Source organism: Drosophila subpulchrella, unplaced genomic scaffold (genome assembly GCF_014743375.2).
Source record: "Drosophila subpulchrella strain 33 F10 #4 breed RU33 unplaced genomic scaffold, RU_Dsub_v1.1 Primary Assembly Seq354, whole genome shotgun sequence".
Classification (NCBI taxonomy): domain Eukaryota; kingdom Metazoa; phylum Arthropoda; class Insecta; order Diptera; family Drosophilidae; genus Drosophila; species Drosophila subpulchrella.
In genome coordinates, this window is record NW_023665577.1 from 1,249,783 (window position 1) to 1,272,287 (window position 22,505).

Sequence of the window (22,505 nt, forward strand, 5' to 3'; positions counted from 1 at the left end):
ATCCTATATATTCGTGCAATATCGCGTTGTATTTGGCGCTTTGATGCCGTGCATTGTTCAAGGAGCCCGCGGGCAAGGGACGCCGATCTATTGTCAACGCTGCGTATGCGTTTTTATTCTGCACCCCCTATGCTTTGGCAAACAGTGCTATTGTGTTTCGCCAGTTTAATTGACTCTAGGAAATCAAACAGGTTTCGCTATCAACAAATTTAAAAGTCAATCACGCCACACAAAGGATTGAAAAGTAACCCCTTTTTGGAGAGGTAAATACATTTAGAACACAGCCAGAAAAGAAATGACATTATATAACAAGTTGACCATACATTTGGAACGGTTGCCCAACACTTCAACTAAATATATGTTTTTTTTATTTGAACGCTGATGATAACAGTTGTTTTAATGTCGAAAAAAATTTAGTTGGTTCAGTTGATGATCAAAATTACAATATTTAAAATATTAGGTATAGGTACATTACTGTAGAGATAAAGAAAATGTTATTAAACGTCAGTCAATTTAATCTTACAACAATTTAATCTTACAAAAGTGCATTCTTTAAAAAAGCTACAAAATGTAATAATTACATCCGATCGATGTAATGCGATCGACCATAAAGAAATTTGGTCATTTTGTCCTCCGATTCTTTTGCAATACCAGCTTTCTTTGAATTTTCTAATGCTTTTTTATCTCATCTCGGCCAGATGAACTACATCATTTGCCAATTACGCACACAGTCCTGCCATCTTTCAGAATCAATAGAGTCGGTGGAGAAAAGGCTGCAAAAAATGGCAGCTCGACGTCAGCTTAACACCTTGAGGTTAAGCCCGAAAGTACAAAACCATCAGTGGCAGCAGGAAAAACGCATGGCAACATGTGCAATTTAACCTTAGACACGCACATCGGACGGATGGCTTTGAACAAAAGATACAAAAGGGATCGGGAATGGGACTGGAACTGGGAATGGGAACGGAATGGGGACTCGTGTGGGAAAACAAAAACCGGTTGGGCCAGAGGTAAGCAAGGAAAGAATGAAACAATTTAGCCAGCACTTAACCGTTTAAACCCCAACTGAACCGAGTGCACACGTTTGACCCAGGAGCGACACAACGAGGACATGTGGGAATTGAACAAGGCTGCAGCTCAAGATTCCATTGGGGGTGTTGTAAGAACAAACAGAAAACGAGAATGGGAGCAGGAGCGAGGCCCCCAAAAAAATTAAAACCACGCAGGGCTTAAATTTATAACCAGCGCGATGCTGCGGCAGAAAAAGGCGTTAGGAGGAATTCGGCTTTCGGGGGCAGCAGGACCAGTGTGGCATTGTGGGCGTGTCCAACAAGCACGAAAATGAAAGCCGCAGTGAAATGCATTTTGGAAGTTGCCTTGACGCTGACCAAATAAAAAATAGTAAAGAAAGCGAGCTTGAATGCACTCAGAAAAAATTATGATTCTAAATAATGTGTTATTAGATATTTAATTTTGACGAATGACACTTGACGATCAACTTTGACATGAATTTAGAATTTTGCAAGTTCAAGCCAAAGCCAAAGAATTTGAGCTCATAGTTATTTATTATTTGATCCCATACCTTTTAAAGTCAGACGTTTCAAGAACTAAAACAAGGAAGAACGCTATAGTCGAGTGCCTCGACTATCAGATACCCGTTACTTAGCTAAAGGACCAAAGGGAAATGGAGATAAGCAAGCAGCAAAGCAAGACTGAAATGCGCCACCTATCGGCGGTAGACAGATTTAAGCGTTATGGGCGTTAGGGTGGGGCGCGGCAAATTTTTTTTTGGGTCAATCGATAGGTTTTGACGAGACCAATACAGTTCAGTTAAAATGTTGTATCTAGCATGAAAATTGTGGGCGCCACAGGTTTGGGCGGTTTGTGGGCGTTAGAGTGGGCGTGGCATATTCGCGTGACAAAATTGCGCTGCGTACAAAGCTACGGAATCTAAATCTGAGATCCCGATTCTCTATCTCTGATAGTTTCCGAGATATCCACGTTCATACTTACGATTTTTTGAAGTTTGGGGGCGGTTTGTGGGCGATAAAGTGGGCGTGGCAAACTTTTTTTTGGGTCAATCGATATGTATTGATGAGAGCAATACATTTCAGCTAAAATTTTTATTCTAGCATCAAAACTGTAGGAGCCACAGTTTTGGGCGGTTTGTGGGCGTAAAAGTGGGCGTGGCACTCTACTGAAACAAACTTGCGCTGCGTAAGAAGCTCAGGAATCTGCACGCCAAATCTCAATAGCCTAGCTCTCATAGTTTCCAAGATCTCAGCGTTCATCCGGACAGACGGACAGACGGACAGAGGGACATACGGACATACGGACATGGCTAGATCGACTCGGCTAGTGATCCTGATAAAGAATATATATACTTTATGGGGTCGGAAACGCTTCCTTCTGCCTGTTACATACTTTCTGACGAATCTAGTATACCCTTTTACTCTACGAGTAACGGGTATAACTAAGAGGCAAAGCCAAAGAATTTGAGCTCATAGTTATTTATTATTTGATCCCATACCTTTTAAAGTCAGACGTTTCAAGAACTAAACCTAAGAGGCGACTGTTCCTAAATCATCTAAAATGTTCTTGACTTTTGTAACTTTTTCCTGGGTGTATAAGCGGATTTTTATTTAATTTTACTACTAAGTTGTTATTTAAGGGTTATTTTAATTATTCTTATCTATTTAAATTTTTTTTAACCTGGAATTAGTTTATTATTTATAATAGCAGATATTCTTCCGATTATCCTAAGCATTTCTCTCTGTGCTCTGCGTGAAAAAAGTTCACTTGGTTTTGTGTGACGGCGACGATTTGAAGCCGTGACCCCGCGCAGTATGCAATGCAATTTTTTGCTACGGGTTTGAGCCCCTTCGTCCTTCGTCTTTAGTCCTTTTGCCAACCCCAGCCCTCTGCTGTGCCAGTTTGATATACAAACTGTAAAATGGCAGTTCACCTTAACTGGAAACTCAACTGAACTAAACTCAAACCAGCTGAACTGTTTTTGCCGCTTTCGACGACAACATCACACACAAAAACTTGTCACATGTGCAACGCAACATTTCCGCCCCCTCCTGCACCCCAACCTTCCCCCACCTCTCGGTGTTCCTCTTTTTGTATGCTTTTAGTCGAATTTCAAATGTTGCTTACTCTGCTGGACATCTGAAGTTGGACGTGCAGGCGTACAGTCCCCCACTTGCCCCCCGAAAAAGTAACTTAAAAGGGCAATCTGCTGCTCCTGCTCGACTATTATTAAACTGATAAATTTGCAAGTCCCACAACGTGTCGAATCAGTTATTTTCAACACCCCAGCGGATAGAGTACCACTAGTTTACGTACATCGCGGATTTTATCCATACGACATCATCTGTTCACGTTAAGTATCCGCAGCAGTTGCCACACCCGGCTATTACTTACGAGCATTGTGAAGCCAGCGGATTGCGGGCTTATCCACTGACATGTTCCATTCCCTCCAATAACCATCTTTTACACTATCCACACAGTGGAGTGTCAACATGACTTAAAGTAACACCACAAGCCAATAATAAATTTTAATAAAAGCTTGTTAATTAAACTGATTCAAATTGCACGTATTCCTATAAAACGGTTATTAAGTGTAAAGTTGTAGGTAATCTATTTTTTAATTACCAGGTTATAAGCCCAATGTGCTTGGGAGGTTTTTATTTTCCGACACACCTCACATACCTCCACCATCCACAAACACATATTAATTTCAGTTGTAGAGTGTGCTTGTTTTTTGGGGTTTTTGCCATAGTTGAGCTGACAAAAAGCACGTGATTTGCTTATTTGAGCAGCTCAAACTGGAGCAAGCGAGAGGGAAAGGGGGAGAGAAAGGGAAAGGACACACAGGTGTGCGACAACCTGATTTGTTTCGCTGGTTAGTGAGCGTTAGTTTTGCAGATTGCATAACTCGCTGGGATTTTATGGCAGCTGTTGAAAATTATAGCTTAAGCACGTTGGAATTTAAAAGCATGTAAGCTGAAATTTTACAGAAATACGGATGGCTGGAAACTAAAATTTAAAATATTAATATCTATAACATCTCTAATGATTTTATTGCAATCGCAAAGTTTAAGCTTCACCGATTTAAAGTTTATCGTGTTGCAGGTTAAACTATTTCATGCGTAGATTTACCAATCGAAAGCGAGAAGTGAATCTACGCAAGCTCAATTCCCTGACAACTGTCAGTTGAGCCAAAACTAAAAGCCAGATAAAATTACAGAAGCCCGCTCGAAGTACAAAGTACGAACTACAAATGGGAAACTGCAACTAGAATTCGATATCAAAAGCTTTAATTTCCCCATCCGGAATTCCCCACCTCCAATCTTCTTGCATGGCCTGTTGGCTACTTATTGGCACAGAGAAATTCTTGACTCTGCGAGGCTGCTCGAACTGCTTTAGCCAGTTGTTGTGGCATGTTTCACGTTGGTCGGGGCGAACACAGAACGCAATGTAAGACAGGCCAATAGACAGCCAGACAGGGACAACAATGTCTGTGGGCCAGGACGACCAGGACCAAAGACCATATCCAGCAGCCAGTCTCACACGGATTGGAGTTTATGTGTTAGCCAGGGTTTTGGCTCGCTGGCTGGCCTTCCTTATCGGAAACAAGCTTATTCCGTTCAATGAACTGAAAAATATTGTTTACCTCTGTGTTTCCTGCAAGTTGCTCAAATTGCGTAAGCGATTTGGACTTTTTTCCTTGGATCGCCCCCTCGCCATCGCCCTCGCACTGCATTTTGATTTATTTTCATCGCAAGACCATAATTGTCATTAGGGGAAAAACATGGTTGCCGGGCAGACTGAAAAAAGCCCTCAATGGAGTGCAGACAGGTGAACGGGGGTCAAGAATCTTGCACTCTCCACCAGGGATTTTCAATGAATTTAATGTGTGGTTGGGAGACCGCTTCCGCACAAGTTTTAAGTCCTCGGACACTTGAACACTTTTATGCCATTTGGCGCGGACACGGAAAGGGTTAAACCGAAACTAGGAAAAAGTTTGTTCCCTTTTAAACATGACATTTGACATATTTCAGCAAAAAAGTTTTGCTGCCGCCGCATTTTCAACCCTTGTCAATTAGGCTGACGCGGCGTATGCGTAATGCGAGTGTGTTTGTCTCTTTGTGTTTTGGTCAGTGAAATATACGCAAAAATCGGGATGGCAGAAAAAAGTTTTGCGTTTGAGCTTAAACTTTGGCCCGCAAACGAAAAATGCGTGTTGCGGAAATTCGAGAGCCCTTTGTCAAAATCTGAGACAATTTGCCAAATGCACGAATCCCCAAAACGATATCTTTTTTTGACCTAATGGAATTCGGGGGAAATTAATGAGATGAATAATATAACGGATGGGGGTACCTTTGATTGGTGGTTTTTATTCGAATTTTTTTTTAATATATTTTAATCATCATTAATTATTTTTTTCAGTACACCCAGAAGTTTTAAAAACAATAAAACTTTTTTGACAAATTTGCCAAATATTTAAAATTGCCATGACTGTAAAAATCTGACAAACTCAAAACTACCGTCTCAAGCTATGTGCTAGTAGAAAGTTAGTGGCATGAGTATAAGCAATCAACACTTGACATAAAATTGCACCATTTCCGCAACCTAAGTATCCTGTGTGTTCATACACATGTCGGGTGCTTTGTTTTTGCCGAACAGCTTTATCTGAAACGATAATTTTATTGGACATTAAAAACATTTACGTGCCACGACATCAACGCCAGTCATATGATATTAAAAAGCCATGCCAAAAAATATGGCATAAGGCATAAAACAAAGGCACGGGACAGGACGACAAATTCTCTGGTGAGTGTGTCGGTAATGACGGGAAAGGAAAAGCGGCGGGAAAAGTTGGACCCTGGAGGACAAGTATCGCATATCAGGCCCATCAGTCATAAACTACCCATGGAAACGGAGGACCACTCGTTCCCAGACTTTGCCCTGTGCCAAACATGACGTAAAACGTAAATGATATAAAAAGCTATAATGTTCTGTTACTTCCACGATAAACAATAACAAGTATTTTTGGCTAAACACAGACAGCGCCGAAAGGACGTTAAGTAATAACTCAGCCAAGGGCGTGCCACATGCAAGGACCCCTGGCAGGACATGTGAGGACTTCTTGACTTGCACGAGGGTCCTGAAGATGCGAAAGCCGCTCTGTTGCCTTTTGTGCCCGCACATCACGAGGGGGCTACGTGACATTGCGGCGAGTTGCCCTGTGAAAATAAAGAGGTTGACCCAAGTAGTTAGCCCTCCAAAAACGTTGCAGGACAAGATAATTTAAAAATATAAATTTAAACATACAAATATTAGTAAATAAACTTATTTTCAATTTTTAATTCAACCAAAAAACTGGCTTTACAAACAGTAAGTTATTATTGTCCTTTAGCACAAATCAAATCAATTCAACTTATGCTTGACGAAGCTAATTTGGAAACTTCTTTTTTGTACAATAGCTCACAGGTGGTAGCTCGTTAAACTAGGAAATAAAAAAACAAAAAAATAAGTTAATTAAAAAATACATCGCAAATATGAAGAAAATATGTGTATTGTATTATAACTTGTCACTTAAATATTGTATTCAATTTTTTCGAAATTCTTTCTGTTCCCACAAAAATTATTTTAATTCTCAGTCAGCGAAAATCAAATGATTGTAGTGCTAAAGGGGATACAAACCACGTTCATGTTGCGATGAAAAAATGTTCTTTATCACATGAACATGATGTCGAATATAATATAAAAAAAACTTAACGACTATTGTTTTTCCAGAGCGATATTTATATTGCTGTTAATTTTTCCCCAATGCCAGCCATTTGTTTTCTACACACTCGGTCGCGAATTTGAATATTTGTGGCTACCCCTTTCCTTTTTTCAAAACAATACCAGAACGCCTTGACTTTATGGGAAAAAGTTTTGCGAACGGCAAGTCAACCATGACTTTCGGACGCAGACGGCACGTAACGAAACAAAATAAAGAATACGCACTGTGGGCTGGGACAGCAATGATGAAGATGGTAATGATGATGATGGTAATGATGGGAATGGTGACGACACCCGATGGCTGCTCAGGCGTGCAATTTATTTCAGCTGGGCAAACAACCAAAACAGCAAAAACTGTCAATAGAATTTCACACACGTCCATTCGAGTTACTTTGGTAAATTTTTAAAGTAGCATCAATATGAATAAATAAATCAATTAAAGTTGCCAACAATCTCGCCAACATTCATGAATGAAATTCTATTTTTCTATGAATTTCACACGATGCTTCCGGTCGGTTTATTGGCTTTATATAGCCATTATCGCCGTTGCCATATTTTGCGGAAAAAATCCAGTGATACAGTTGGAGATGATGTCGCCTGGTAATGGAAATGAACAAACAGATTTATGTTGCTGCCATGTGTTTGGTCGATTGCGGTTGTTTATTTATGCGATAGTCGCGGCCTTATTGAAATATAATAGATTCCCGCCGCAGGTGTGACAGTGGAGCCTCTCGCCATTGTTTTTCCCGCTCTGCCGACCGCACTTACAAGTTGTTGGGCCCACAGAACAGGCCCCAATAACTTAACACGCCCATTCCCACCGCAAAACACGGCATCTGCCGAGGGCCAAGCCAAGGGGCAGTTCCGTTCCGGCATCATTTCGCCAGTGCGGTTATTGACAAATGTATTTCCAATCGGTGGCCAGCGCCCTTTGTGCCTGATCCACCTGGTACGCGGCCCTTATTACAACTTTATTCCCGCGATGGCTCGAACCAGTGTTTCATTGAGCCGCAATAATTTCCGCTCAGCTTTTGTCATTTTTTCAATTTTCGGTGAAACCCTAACACTTCATTGAGGTCAGGCGGCATGTGCGTATTGTTTAACCCACATTTTCGCTTTGCAGGTGTAACTAAATGGGTAATGCAGCCTGTGCAAATGATTCAGGCATCGGATTTGTCGGAGAGAGATTTTACTATTTGCGCATCAGTATTTCCCGAAAAACTTTGCAATTTCAGAGGAAAATTGCTTTTATTCCATTTTGTCGCTAACAAGTTTGTTCAATTTTTGATTTCGCCGGCAATAAAAACAATCAAATATTCACAATAAATGCTGAGTTATAGTTCGAAAGTTTAATATATCAAATGCAGGGCTGGCGCACGGAGCATGCAGATGTCTGTGCAATCGCGGCTGGCACCGCCGCGTATACGTAATGCCAATGTTTGTATGAATTGCGGAACGGCAAACTACGAGAACTAGTTACGGAATTGTGCCCTTTTTTTCCACATTTTTATTGCACATGTTTTGTCTCCCTTTGTTTGCTCGCCGTGTGTCCTATTGGCGCTGCAAAAAATCACAAATAAATAAAACCAGGCCCAATATTGAAAACTACGCGATGAGAGACAAATAAAAAATACAACAAGAGTGCCACAACTAAAATGCAAATAAAATTGTATTAAATTTTAATGAAATATGTGAAGATTTATTTACCTTTTGTTTGTGCAATGTTACTGATAGTAAATGCATATTTAAATTAGTTGATAAAGAAAATAAATCAGTTGTGGAGGAGATGCAGTTTGAAAGGCTCTGAAAATTGGAATGCCGGTTTTTTTCTGTGCTTTCCACGCGCTGCAGCAATTTTCGCCACCCACCGAGATGAAACATGTCCCAAATTGATCCGTACGAGCGGGAAAAAAGGATGAGCAATTAAATCGTATCAACAGAGGCATATTTTTGGGGGGTGTCAATCACAAAATCGTAGCCTTAATTAAACGTCGCACGCAGATGCAGCTGACACACGTGCAGATCTTAAATCGGAACAGAACAGCATAGCTATTCGCCAAAAATTTGCATAACAATTCAATTCAATTTGAATTTCACTTTCTTGGCCCATAAACTCCAGAGGCACTATTAGCAAGTAAATGCGTAAGCAACCATTTGGGGTTAAATAACAGGCCAAGAAGCCGGTCCATGATTTAAAGTCCTGCTGCAGCCATTGCAAGTGGCCATAAATCAAACGAGAGCTTCTTTTTCTGGGGGCGGTCCTCTCCGGAGCAGTTTCAGGGAGGCAAAGTGAGACTCCGAGGACCCCTGGCTGTCGGCTAGTTTCTTCTGGCCGACAATAACTTAATTGCAAAGTCATGTTTGCATTGTGGTCAGGATGGGGGCAGGATATGCGATGCAGCATCCTACCTATCTCAGTTGTTGTTCTTCCCATTGCGGTTAACACAGGACCAACAGACCCACGTTGAACACGCCCGTAAACAGAACAAGCCCGGATGTGGGCCAGTGTATTATATCCCTCTTCAGGTGATACTCCTGATTTATGATTGGGGCTGCTGCCTATGTGTCAGTTGAGGAAAATTTGTATTATTAAATCTGATCAGTGGGCAGCACTCACCCATCATATTATTCCTGGAGTCTAATGTAGCAGAGTGACACCTGCTGTCGCACAGATTAAACCAATGCTATTGACAAATAGTTTGGTAAATTAAATAACGCACTTTACAGACGACAGAGAACGGCTTACAAGAGCACTTGTGAATCACACAATGGACTTAATAAAAGAGTTAATAAATCTTTTGATTGGTTTTGATTTAATTACAATATGTGGAAATTGATGGAAATTAAAGAATTTTTATCGCCCTGGGATACTATACATTATTAAAAGTATTTACTTTAACTATTTAATTGTGCATAATTTCAAATTGAGAAACGGAATTAAAGAAAAATGTTGAAGTGCTAATACATACATATTATTTTTAAGAATTTTTAAAATTGGCATTCAATTAATGTGGGATTGGTCTGGCAACGCAGAACAGCTGGTGATAAAGAAGAAATCGAAAACAAAACGACGTGGCAAGCCTGCCAAACTGAAAGACGAAAGAAGCATAAAGAATTCGCGAGACGAACGGAGAAGACGTGAAAAACGACGCATTTGGTAAAAAGAGAAGACGAACACAAAAAGACGCAGACTAATCAGTTTAATCAAACCAATTTATAATACAAAAACTCATTCTAATTAATCTATAATAAATATAATAAATATAATAACACAAGTGGGATCGCGTTTAAGTTATTTGGAAAGTAATTTCACAACCCAGTCCCACATTAATCCGTTTGTCAGTTCTAATCTTTTGTGTACTTTCAGCCTTAATTGAGAATTGGAATTATAGTAAAATATTGAAGTGTAAGTTCAAACATATTATTTTTAAGAATTTTTAAAATTGGCATTCAGTTAATCCGTTTGTCAGTTTATTCTTTAGTGTACTTTCAGCCTAAATTGGAAATTGGAATTAAAGTAAAATGTTGAAGTGTAAATTCAAACATATTATTTTAAAGAATTTTTAAAATTGGCATTCAATTAATCCGTTTGTCAGTTCTGTTCTTTTGTGTACTTTCAGCCTGGTTACTTATCAAATGGTAAGCTCTAAAGCCCTTAAACAAAAAACCTCAAAACCAGAACGAGTACAAACTGCTATTAGCAGCACGTTTAAACCAAATGCATGCGAGATCGCAAAAAGAGTGCGAATAAATATAAAATAAAATAAACATTTGGCCGGCATTTCCACGGCGTTGTTGCTGCACATGCTGGCCGTCAGGCCATAAACTTTAAAATTGAGCCAGCACAAAAACGAAGTAGCAGCGTCCCAGGCAAGTTTTAGTTTTATTGTCATTTCAATGTATTTCCGCACTTTTAACCGCAGTCGGATTTGGATTTGCAGTCGGAGTCGGAGTCGCTCTCACAGGCTCTGACCCGGGCATAAAAAAGGGGAAAAGGAAAAGAATTATTTCAAGCAGTTTCGAAGCCATAAAAAACTGCATTTGGCAGCCGTTGCCAAAAACCGTGTACGTGTAGATGTGCGCATATAAAGGCAGCAAAGCCAAAGCCAAAGCCCCGATTCTCGATTTCTGCTCTCCACATTTTCATCTATGCTGAATTTTCATATTTTTTGCCCGGCACATGGACCTTTCTAACATTTGCTGCACAGATTTGCGTGCCAGCGACATATTTAAAATGTTGAAAATTATTTATAATTAAAAGTTGGAGGCCAAAAACTTTTTGCTGTCCCCACCAGCCCCGGGCGAGACTGTTTCGCATTTGGAGAGCATTGCCATAGCCATAACCATTTGACCGGATCTGCTGCATTTTGCTCTCGGCGGCGAGCAGAATGTTTTAATAAAAATACCTAAGGAGTGGCCGAGCGACCCTCGGGCAGTCCGGTTCAGTCAGCCGGACAGGAATGATTGTTATTTACGCAATGGCAATAATAATTCACATTTTTACACCGCACACGACTTTGGGGTAAATTGAATATCTCTTTGCGTTTCAAAATTCCAAATCCGAGTCCGAATCCCAGGCGGTTTTTACTCTTTAAATAATGGCCAAGTTGCGGCACTCTGAGCTGCCTTCCGGCCAAGTTCATGCATTTAATTTCCATGCAATTGACTGCCCCACCCAGGCGAAAAGTGACTTATGCTAAGCATTTCTGCGCAACACTCCACACCCCTTCGGCTGTCCAATAAAAGTCAATAAGCATCTCGGAGATATGTGCATTTTTCAATTACGTATTTGTATGCAATGCCAGCATCCACAACAGCAGCAGCAACAAAGAGCACAAATTCAAATGACATGGGGACAAGGACTACCAGGACGACAAGGACGAACACTCCGCTGGGTGGAAGAGTGGATTGGTGGCAAGGCAGGAGCTATCGCTACACGAAAACCATGTCTTTCATTATGTACGACAAACTGGCTGACACGGGCGGCTAATAACGACCACGCTGCACACAACAGTCGGTTGGGGACACGACTAACCGACAAACTGGCTAACTGACAAACGAACCAACTGACTAACCAACAAACTGACTGACTGTCTGAGGGACCCACCATCACACAACAATAAAGAACACCAACTTACGGACTGACCCAATCCTAATGGCCAAGCCAATGCAAATTGGCAGTCCACGAAACTAAAAAGCAGACTCGATGGAAGCTACAAAAAGTAAAAGCTAAATTGGTGCGGGTCAATAAGCTTGGTTTTACACAAAAAAAAGATGGAATATCAAACAGAATTTATTGTTGGAAAGATGTTTTTTTGATTGCCTTTTTTCCTTAAACCTTTTTCTTATCACTTTAATTTTAGTAATAAATTATGATGAAGCCAAGTGGTAGATTTGTATAATATATGTATCTTTTCGCTTAAATAAAGCTTTTCGATTTATTAAATATTTCTATAAATATTGCAAAATTTCATTATCTAAACCCTTGTTATTAAAACACTGTTGGCTTATTTGTATAGTTTCTCTTTGTCATATTGAATATCCATAATTTAAAAATCTCCACCTTACTTCTATGGAAGACCCCAATACCATAATACAACGTAGCCAGATTAAAATAAAAGTTAAGTACAATAAAACGACATAAAATTGTGTTTACCAGTTAAACCGGAAATATAAGCTTGAGAAAATATTTTTGTATAACTAAAGAAAAACAAATTAAAATTAAAATACTTACAGCGGTTTCTCGCTTGGCAAAATACTTGCTTCCTTTACTCACTGTGTACTCCTGCTGCTGCTTTGCTTACAGCGAAATCGAATTAGTATTAGTCGAAAACAAAATTAAGAAATAAAATGCTCTCGTTGGCCCTGACACAAACTGCAGAGCAGCTTCCTCCGGCAGACCCCCAGCCCCTTCCACCTACACTTCCGCTTCCTGCAGGACCTCCATTACCATTACCACTTGCGCTGCTGCTGGTGCTCCTTCAACTCGCCTCCGTACACATGACTGGCCAACAAAACTTTAAATAAGAACCCAGCTGCCGTAAGCCGAGTCTCGAACTTCGGTTCGCCCGCTGCAAGGGCCAAGTCAATGGACTCGACCAAATCCGGAGCCCATTTCTCGACCCTTTCGGGTCTATTTTTGAGCGCGCTTAGTGAAGCGTGCACCTTTGGTTTGGGCCAAAGTATTTATTAAGTGCGGAATCTGGGTCGCATTACGGGGAACGCAGAGATGCCGATCAGAAAGTCGATTGCAGAAGTCCGGATCCGGCTGACAGGCGGCGCTGTCAATGCAATAAACTTGTCCTGTGGATATCCGTGTCGTTGAATTTATAAACCGTATGCAGGAAGCTGCATATTTTATTTATTAATATGAATTACTAGCGAAAATAAAGCATAAATCATGCGGCACACACGGAAGAGGAAGGCCTTTGTGCCATGAACATGTCATCGTGCTTTTTTGTCTTATTAAAATGTAATTAAGAGCAAGCGATAACTCTTTAACAAAATTAACATTTTTATTAATTACAAGCCAGGCCAAATTCTGTGATATTAACAAAATGTTGAGATACTTTGGTATATATTAAAATTTATATATACTAGCAAAAAAAACCGCAAGACAGTCTATCCATTCTAAAAGTGTCAGCAGCTTATTAGGCCATATCAATGATTAGTGTTTCCTGAACTGACAATCCCACCCACGGAAATTTGGCCAAAGTTCATCTGCTCCCGCTGCCTAATCGTCCTCGTTAGTCCTTGGATGTAGCTGGGATTTGAGACCGTTCTATGGCTATTACTGGCTCATTGTGTTATTGTTGTTTTAAATGCGTTATTGTTGGCCGAGGGAACAAACTGGCGCATTAATAACCAGAGCCATTGAAAGGCCATGTCATCAAATGAGCCAGGACAAAACGCCATCCTCCTCATTCGTCCTCGTCCTCGTCCTTGTGCTCCTCGTGGTGCGGATGATGATGATTGTTTATTTGTGCACAATGACGTTGAAACATCATTAAATGGCCAAAAGTCACGCATTTACAGTTACGACTGACAAAAGCCGACCTGCACGAGTCATTTGCTGCTCCCACTGCCGATGCCTCTATGTCAGCCAAGTGCTGGCATCCTGGACATTTTGTATCCATAAAAAATAGCATTGTGGGTGTCAATTGTGAATATGATAATTAATGATAATAATTGAGGAATAACCATTTGTAAAAGTTAAAAAAAGGGTTTAATGGATTTATAAAATATTATATACACGTTTTTTTTAATAATACACCAAAAAATGATATTTTAGGTACGGTATGGGTGAACATATAAATAAAGTGAACATTATAAGTAAAGTATTTAAATTTGGAACAATTTATAAATATTTTAAGGAATATTTTGAATAATGTTTATTATTGTTATCGAAACTTTTTGTTGTCATCACTATTCTCCAACATCTCACCCGAGCAGCGGTTTAAATGACGGCCACCCATTGCCCCGGGCCAATGACCAATGACCAGTAAGTAGTGATAGGTTCCCACACAGTGCATAAAGCTTTTGCTTTCAATCAAGTACAATTTATTAAAAAATAGTTCCCTATCAGTTTTCAAAATAAGGGTAATGGGATCTGGAAAAACTTATTTTTGATACTTAAATTGCTACTACTTGCATCTTTTTTTATCCGCATTTTAAACTTACTGTAAAATGTATACCTGTGGAAACGTAATGTTTGAGTCGTACTCTTAGTTTAACATGACAAGATAAAGCGGGCCTCATATTTAGTTTCTTGCTGTGCAACTTCCCAGTTCCCCAGCTAACAGCAGCGCTGTTGTGGCAACAAGGCAAGGACGTCGTCCGGCTGGCGAATTCCTCCCAAAAGCTAACAATCAACACATCCGTTTCCGTGGAGCATTCAAATTCACAGGCGAACAAAGCAAAGCGAGGCAGCCAGAGGAAGGCCAGCTGGACGGACTAAAACTGGGCCAAGTTGTTGACCAATTGGCTCCACTTAGATTGAAAATTTCACTCAAGCGAGGGCAGACTAATAAGTTCTGGCAGTGGGCTTGGATTAGATTTCATTGTTAAATGAAGAAATTAAAGTATTATAAAGTCTATAATGGGATCTCATTTGGTTAAGATATTGTTTTATAACAATGCAAGACTATTACCGTTTAAAAAACTAGTAAAAACTTTGATAGGGATCATCCCAACACGTTTATTGAGTTAAACTTTAACTCAACTCTCCGAGGGAAATTCGAATTAATTGAATTAGGCTTGTCCCTTAACTTGCAGCTATTTCGGCGTGTGGCATCAGTTTTGATGGCCACTTCTAATTTTTGTGGATCTCCTTCCCAGGACAACTTCCCAGTCCGTCGGGCGTTTGGTGCCCCCATTGGCTATGGAAATGACAAAACCCAAACAACTGGCCGGACTGACAGGCAGCAACTAGCTGGCCAACTAGAGGAGCAGTCGGTAGAACAATTGGCTAACAGGTAACAGAAAACAACAACTGCTGGCAAAGGACGAGGTGCGGAATGAGGAGTTACCGCAGCGGCGGTTGGCTTCCGTTTCACTAACTTTCGCATTGCGCTTTTTGTGTTGTTGCCTTGGCCAATTGCTATGGCTATACCCCCTTGGTTGTTGTTGTTGTAATCCTATTAAAACGCCAGCAAGCTAGCTTTTGTTGGCACCGCCGGCTGCTGCTTTTCCAGCCTGTCAGCCGGCATTGTTTGCTGTTTCATTTCGATTCGGCGAAACAAAGACTTAAAGTGCTCATTCACCTGATTTTGCTGGTTTTAGTGCCGACGCTTGGCTCTTTATGTTCAGTTCGCATGTTTATTTAAACCAGGCCCAAACGCGAACGCCCTGCTTTGTACGGAGCCCGTCTGTGGAATTGTTCGGCCTAAATGGGCCTCAGTTTAGCCGGCCTTTGAATCGGCGGGTCCGGTGTTGGTATGTGCATGACACACTTTCTCTCAGAGTACTTTGTCCTTAAATAAGCTCACTGATTGATGAGGGCCTAAAGTTCATTTCAAAATTACCGCCGCCTTGCTTCTTAAGGGGTTAAAGGGGGCGAATTTACGCATCCGGTGTTTAATATTGGGAAATCACTTTAAAAATCAATTTTAGAAATAGCTACAAGCTTCATTTAATTTCTAAGTGTAATTTGATAGCTTTAACATTTAACCATGGGTGGACCTCCTAGCAATATATGATGTAATAACAAAAAAGTAAAACATTTTGAAAGGATGTGTTACATTTTTAGGTCTCAATCAAATTCAACTTTCTAAATCATAAATCATATTTAAAAAATATAATTCTAAGAAAACCATATAAGATTTAATTTTATTACAGGATAAAGGTTAATTGGTCAAATATGTAGAATTTACTGTATTGATTTTATTTTTACAATGAATTTTTATTTTAAAATATTTGATAAGCCAAGTAAAATGTAGGTATTATCGTTACTTAAAAAGTAGTATACGATAATCGCTTTAAAATTATTTGGAAAATAGTTTTTTTTAAGTTTTGATTTTTCTCAGTGCTGGATTGTTATTGGTAACCAGCAAAACTTGCAAGACCTCCAGACATCCTAAGGAGTCTGTGCCTTTGGAATGAGAATAACCCTTCCCCAAGCCCATTCACCTTGCTGACTGCACATAAAAATCTCAAGTATTTTATGGGAAAGGCAATAAATTCGAGCATAGCTCACACGACGTTACTTCCGCTATTTACAGCCGTTTGCAGCAACAGTTTCCATATGCTGGCACCCCGATCACCCGATATCACAAGGAGTTGACTCCAATATCCCTCACAAAATCCGCTTATTTATTGAAATATTCGCTGCTTTATTTCGCGCAGCTTCTGGAAAAGTTTTAAGCCATTTCGATTGTGTCCTTGAGGGCCTCTTACATTGTTGCCTTTTGAGCGGCAAGGCAAGGCAAGGCCAAGTCCTTGACCCCCGGGGGCGGTGGAATATACCCATTTGGATGCAGGCACATCCAGACAAATTGTCGTAAAAATCAGCCGTAATCGTCAACATCAACCCAGTCGATTGGGCACCTAAGCCCAGTCTGCTCCCTTCCAAAAAAATTGCACTCACTTGGCCTAATAGAGAAATCGCAGTAAATTCTGGTGCCCCTCACTGTGCCAATGGCACGTCTGTTTTAGCCCGATAGATTTTTCTGTGGCTAGGGGAAAATCACGTCTCTGTTTTCGGCCAGAACAAATATGTACAACCGCACAAAGTTTGACTTTGGCATTCAACTCTTTAAACCATTAATAGTACGAGCGGCTTTATCATTTGCCATCGGGCCATAATGGGGAACAAGGGGAAGACCATCTAATGGGTTCCCGTTATCTATTGCTGTTTTTCTTGCACGTTCTAAGGTGAAGTGTAATGCTTTACCGAGTCTACAATTTACACTTTTCTTAAAATGAACCAAAGGAAAATGTGTACTTAAAATAATAGGACTTGCAATTGTATTTAAATAGTAAACTTTCGTTAGAAATTATTCTTATTCATTTTTCATAATAAAAAGTCATAAGAAAATTCCAATACAACAAAACTAGACATCGCTATTAAATAAAGTAAACAATTAATTAATAAATAACTTCTATAAACTAAACATTGAAACCAAACATAATACAATTTATTTTGTATTGCTCAAGCATTATAACAATGGTTTTCACACATTTAACCTTAAGATGGCCTAATCCACCGTAAGGGCAACTGCCTAAAGTTACTAAAACCATTAGGCAGAGTCATTTAAAATCGAATTACGCTCCGGACACTCTTAAAACTCTCAGGCCAGTGCGAATATTCACTTTGCTGTCAAGTGTAATTGAAATGGGGCGCCGTTCGCGACACGAATTCAATTGGAAAGGTAAACAAATCAGAAAACGGCAACAACGCTACATTAGCGCAGCCCCATCGCCAAAAGCTGTCCAAATGGCATGAAACTATGTCGACGGCTTGGTTCCTGTCGATGATGTCGTTCCTCCTGGCTCCCGGTGGCTCCAAGCAGGATTCGAGTCCTGCGAGTGGAACTGCGGCCGAGTCCTGCCGGAAGCCAAACGCAAAACATTTCTAATTTCAGCGCTGATGTTGATGAATGGCGATGGACAAGAGCAGGTGGCAACGGCTGCGGAAGCGGGCCAAACGCGACAACAAGCCACCCACGTGTCCCCAACCCCAATGGCCACCCACCCAACGACCCACCCACAAAAACACCCACCCAAATGGATGGGGACTCGGAAGCTACTGCGGTGGGTGGCCAAATGTCAATTGTCGTGGGGAAAGTCCCGCCCCTTGGGATTGGGACTTCGAATGGGAATGGCCCCGAGAACGGGACGGTGGATATGCCGAATGGGAAAGACCATTTGTCCAGGAGGCCTCGCGGTGACATGTCGCAGGAAATTTAGCTTAAGGAGGGCACTGGAGAAAAGAAGCAATCTGAAATCTATGATATCCCATATATTACAAGGAAGTATATCTATATTTTTTGTTTTCCCAATTTTCATTTTTCTATCTCAGGCATCAATCCTTATCAAACTGAACCCGCAAACCTGTTATTAGAAAAGTATTTTGGCTTGCACTTATTTTAAATTTGACCAATTAGTAAATATCACAAGAATTCTACGCGGTTCAATGTCAAAAAGGTTGAATGCACACAAAAAAATTCTTATAATCTTACTTAATTTTAAAATTAAGTACTTAGCAGTGAGTTTTACATGACATATATAAAAAGTAAGATGTCTTTAAAAGATATCAAATCATTTTTGCGTTTTCCTTACTATTTCAATGTTTTAAATATAGTACTCCCCCAGATTTTTTACCGTGCATGCCTGGCAGGGGATGCTGGTCGGATGTCTTGAAATGTTCGCATGGCTTTGGCACGCATTGTTGGTGGCTATGTTATGGATTTTGATTCGGACTGGAAGCGGGATTCGGATACGGATTGGGGTTCGCTGGGGGCGGCGCGTGTTCCGCCTTTGTGTCCTTCGGCCTCCTACGGATACTCGCACTCGTATCGCAGATAGATGCGAGTTTGTCGGCAGCAATTACCGTTGATCTGGAGTGTTTTTTATCGTCACGGCTGTTATGACAACGGTTGGCACGTATTCCCACGTCCAACTCATCGCATTCAATTTGCTTGATTTCATTTCCGTTTCGCCTTGGCTCGGCCTTCGTGGGAGCTCCTTTTTCTGGGGGTTCCGAGGAGGTTGGGAAGTCCCAAAACTGGTCATTCGATGGTCGGGCCAAAACTATTTCCATTTTGATTGGGCGCCCTGCTGCCAGCGGACTTTGATTTCTCTCGATGCCGCTGCAATTGCAGCTTAAGTGTGCAATTTGATTTGATTTTTGCCCATTTTTTGACAGGTCCTCGAGGTCCTTGAGGCCCGCTGCACGGCCCGGCTTCCCTGCCCGAAAATGTAGCACCAAATTGACATTTTGTTTAATATTCTCGAGTGTGTTTTGCGCTGTGTTTTCTGCCCGCCGGGGCAGCTCGATGTCCACAGGATGTGTGTGGTGGTGCCGATTGCGATTGTGTTTGTGTTTGTGCAGGGGCAGGATATGAATTGCCGGGCGATTGGCGGAGAATTGCACTGGAAGTGGGCCACGTGGCTGATCGGGCCATGTGCTCGTCCTGGCGCTGCATTTGGCCCTCTCCTGGCACCGTTTAAGGATAAGTGCTGGCGAAAAAGGCATGTTATCGTGTTAAGTACGGTGCATGCCATGGCATTAACATCACCTCAATGTTTGTGCACATTTTGAGCATATCAATCATATTTACCCCAATAATGGCATTTAAATGGAGGTGCTTTAGGCTGCTGGTCATGATATAAAGAGGTCTAAATGGCCTAGACTGCGTCTTTGGCCTACTAAAATTATAAAAAATATCTACTTACTCGTGTTTGTTTTTGAACTATGCTAAATTAATTATCTTGAAGACATGACATTTAATCTGAGGTATAAACCCATCAAATCGAGAACGTGTAAATGGAAAGAAACACTAAGAGATCTGACAACTGAATTCCATTGGTAGCTACCCCAAATCCTCAACTATTTCGTTTCATTTAATTTGATTTACTTGCTGTGTTTTTATTCTGTTTTGCTCTTGCCTGTATGTTGTCTCACTCCATTTTTGGCTAAAAGGAATGCAGCTTAGTGGCCATCCACTTTCGGAAGCAGACTTTCTTTGAGCTCATAATGAAAACACAAATCCAAATTCAGTCCTTGAAGCGCCACGTCCTTGAGCCATAAAGCCTACTCTGAATAGAGCGGGAAAAAGTGCGAAAATAATTCCCAGCCAGAAGATTAAAGCCATAAATTTGGATTGGGGTAGGGGAGAGATTATAAGGGTAAGAGAACAGAAAATAGAAATGAGAGTATTGAGTGTTAAATTAATAAAAGTTAAGTTTAATTACTATTTAACAGAGCCAATGGCTTAGATAAAATAAATAAATTGTGGTAATTAAAAAAAAATTTATTCAAAGGTTTTGTGAAATTAGGTCACAATAATTCAAAGTTATTACCACGATTTTCTCAAATTTTAAACCTGTATTGTTACGAAAACGTAAAGGTACGGTTGCTATGCGTTGTTGGTATGGTGACTTTCCGTTTCGTATCAACACCAAGTAAATTAACCTTAAATTGCACGCAAACTTGCCTCCATAGCGGGGAACTTTCAGTGCTTTCTTTGTGGGTTTTCTTCGAAATTATTGGGGGTAAAATCAATGCTATCAGGCCGACTCCCACAGACACAGCCACACGCTCACAGCTGACTTTTGGGCCGCTTAATATCATCACGCATACGCCAAGTATGCACACACGAACAGAGCCGCCTGCTCTGCAATCTTTTGAAAAGGTTTTCGGTTAAAATATTTTACATATTTTTAACGCACAAAGTATGTTGAATGTTGAGCCTGGAGGCTGGGGCTTCTTCGAGGATGCTTTATAGTGGGTGGATGGGAAGGTGGATAGTGGGTGGTAAGTCAGCCGCCCTTTGGATAAATCGCGAGAAATTGGCAGTGGGGTTGTGTGCCTGATAGTTGATAATTTCGTTATGGTTCCCTTAAGTTTATTGATTTTGTATTTCATGAAATATACACAAGACTTAAGAAGTTCGGTATATGGCGAAGTTCGGATGAGTATTTGCATTTTAAACACTATTAATTATTTATAACATATAATTATACTGCCGAGTTTGGAACAGCCTAATAGTTTCATATTTCAACCAATTATAATTATTATAGGAGCTGGAAACGAAATCTGTCTTCTGAGCAGGGAAATTCAATTCGCTTTGAAAATCCTTTATAAAGATACATACCTGTTTTTAAGCATGCCTTTAATTTGACAGCAACTCAAAGTTAAATACACACGTGTTCTGATCCCGACTAACATATTTCTTTTCGGTTTTGATTTTGCAATGGCATCCGTGCGTCCATCGCTTTTTTTTGAGGATGAAGATAAGAAGGAGAAGAAGTTAGAAAGAGCGTTTTCCACTCGCTATACTACGACCATGGGGATTGCATTCGGGAGGCAAACTACCAAATTCGATATTCCGATCCACGACAATCGAGCCCTTTTGGACCGCAATGTAAGACGTCACGATGACGACAAGAAGTATATAGGAGAATTTGATGACACAAACGATGCACGATTTTTCACCTACAAACCGTTGTACGACGATCGTGATGTCCGTCCCAAAGACCCCAGCTTTTCTAAATTTAAGGTTCCCACGTAAGGTTTAATTTGCTTATATTATGATGTATCATAACCATGGAGAACCCCTTAGTGAAGTAAGCTGTAAGGAACGTATGAAAAAGGATACAATCAGGTATAATCGTCAGCTAAATATTGAAATCTCAAAGCTAATCGATTACCAAAGCACCGCCTTGGAAGCAGCATATTTTGTCAAGTAATATTCTCGTACGAAAAATTACTTTTGGTTTAAATGTACTTTTGCAGAATGATGTCGTACACAACCCTGTGGCCACCTTATCATAGTAATCTGGAAATAGCCGATACAACTCGCAATTTTTATAAGCTGTCGAAAAGAGAACAGAACCGCTACGACTTTATAATGTCACATGATTTTTCCTAAGAACCGCGATCATCGTACTTGATAGAATAATTTTATGCTCCATCTATAATTTTATGTTCTATCAGGTATGATGATGTGGATACACACTATCGAAACTATACCAATATATTTCTTTTAAAAGTATAAATTATTTATTGCCTTAATATGCGTAAGCACTTCGAAGATAAAACAAAAAACAAATTTCACAGACAAAGATTTGCAACCTGAGACATTTATTGCAATGCAAAATGTCGCAAAGTTCGCCCAGACTCAAAAGAAAACGGAATATTTTTGCAATTTTAATTTATAGAATAGTTGGTAGTTTATTTTTCACTGTCAGAAAGCAGGGAGCAGGCCAAAACAGAAACATAAATCGGGGGACAGAAATATTCCGAGTGTTCTTGGGTACATTCGATCTGCATAAACAGTTTCCGTTTCCCGGCGACTCATTTACATTGCAAGTATTGGGCACTCTTTTTCGGGTGTTATGCAAACTAAGAGCAACTTTGTGGACGGGGAGTAGCATCTCCAGGTTCCCCAATCCGAATCCGGATCCGTTTCCGGATCTCCCGTGTCTGAGGCTTCATCAACGCAGCCGCACTGTGGTCGGTCTGTCGTTTACATTAAATATTAACCCAA

The 22,505-nt window shown here is 40.5% G+C and overlaps 1 protein-coding gene across 2 annotated transcripts; it reads left to right on the forward strand.

Annotated features, from left to right (window-relative positions):
- Positions 1 to 21,143: 21,143 nt before the first annotated feature.
- Positions 21,144 to 22,010, forward strand: LOC119560626. Of its 2 annotated transcripts, XM_037874169.1 has the most exons (4): positions 21,144 to 21,523; positions 21,579 to 21,620; positions 21,672 to 21,701; positions 21,752 to 22,010. In XM_037874169.1, the coding sequence occupies exons 1-4, from the start codon at positions 21,210 to 21,212 to the stop codon at positions 21,885 to 21,887; spliced, it is 522 nt and encodes a 173-aa protein (XP_037730097.1). In that variant the 5' UTR covers positions 21,144 to 21,209; the 3' UTR covers positions 21,888 to 22,010. The 2 variants fall into 2 exon arrangements, with proteins under 2 accessions (XP_037730097.1, XP_037730096.1); XM_037874168.1 differs by having other exon boundaries at positions 21,579 to 21,701.
- The last annotated feature ends 495 nt before the right edge of the window (positions 22,011 to 22,505 follow it).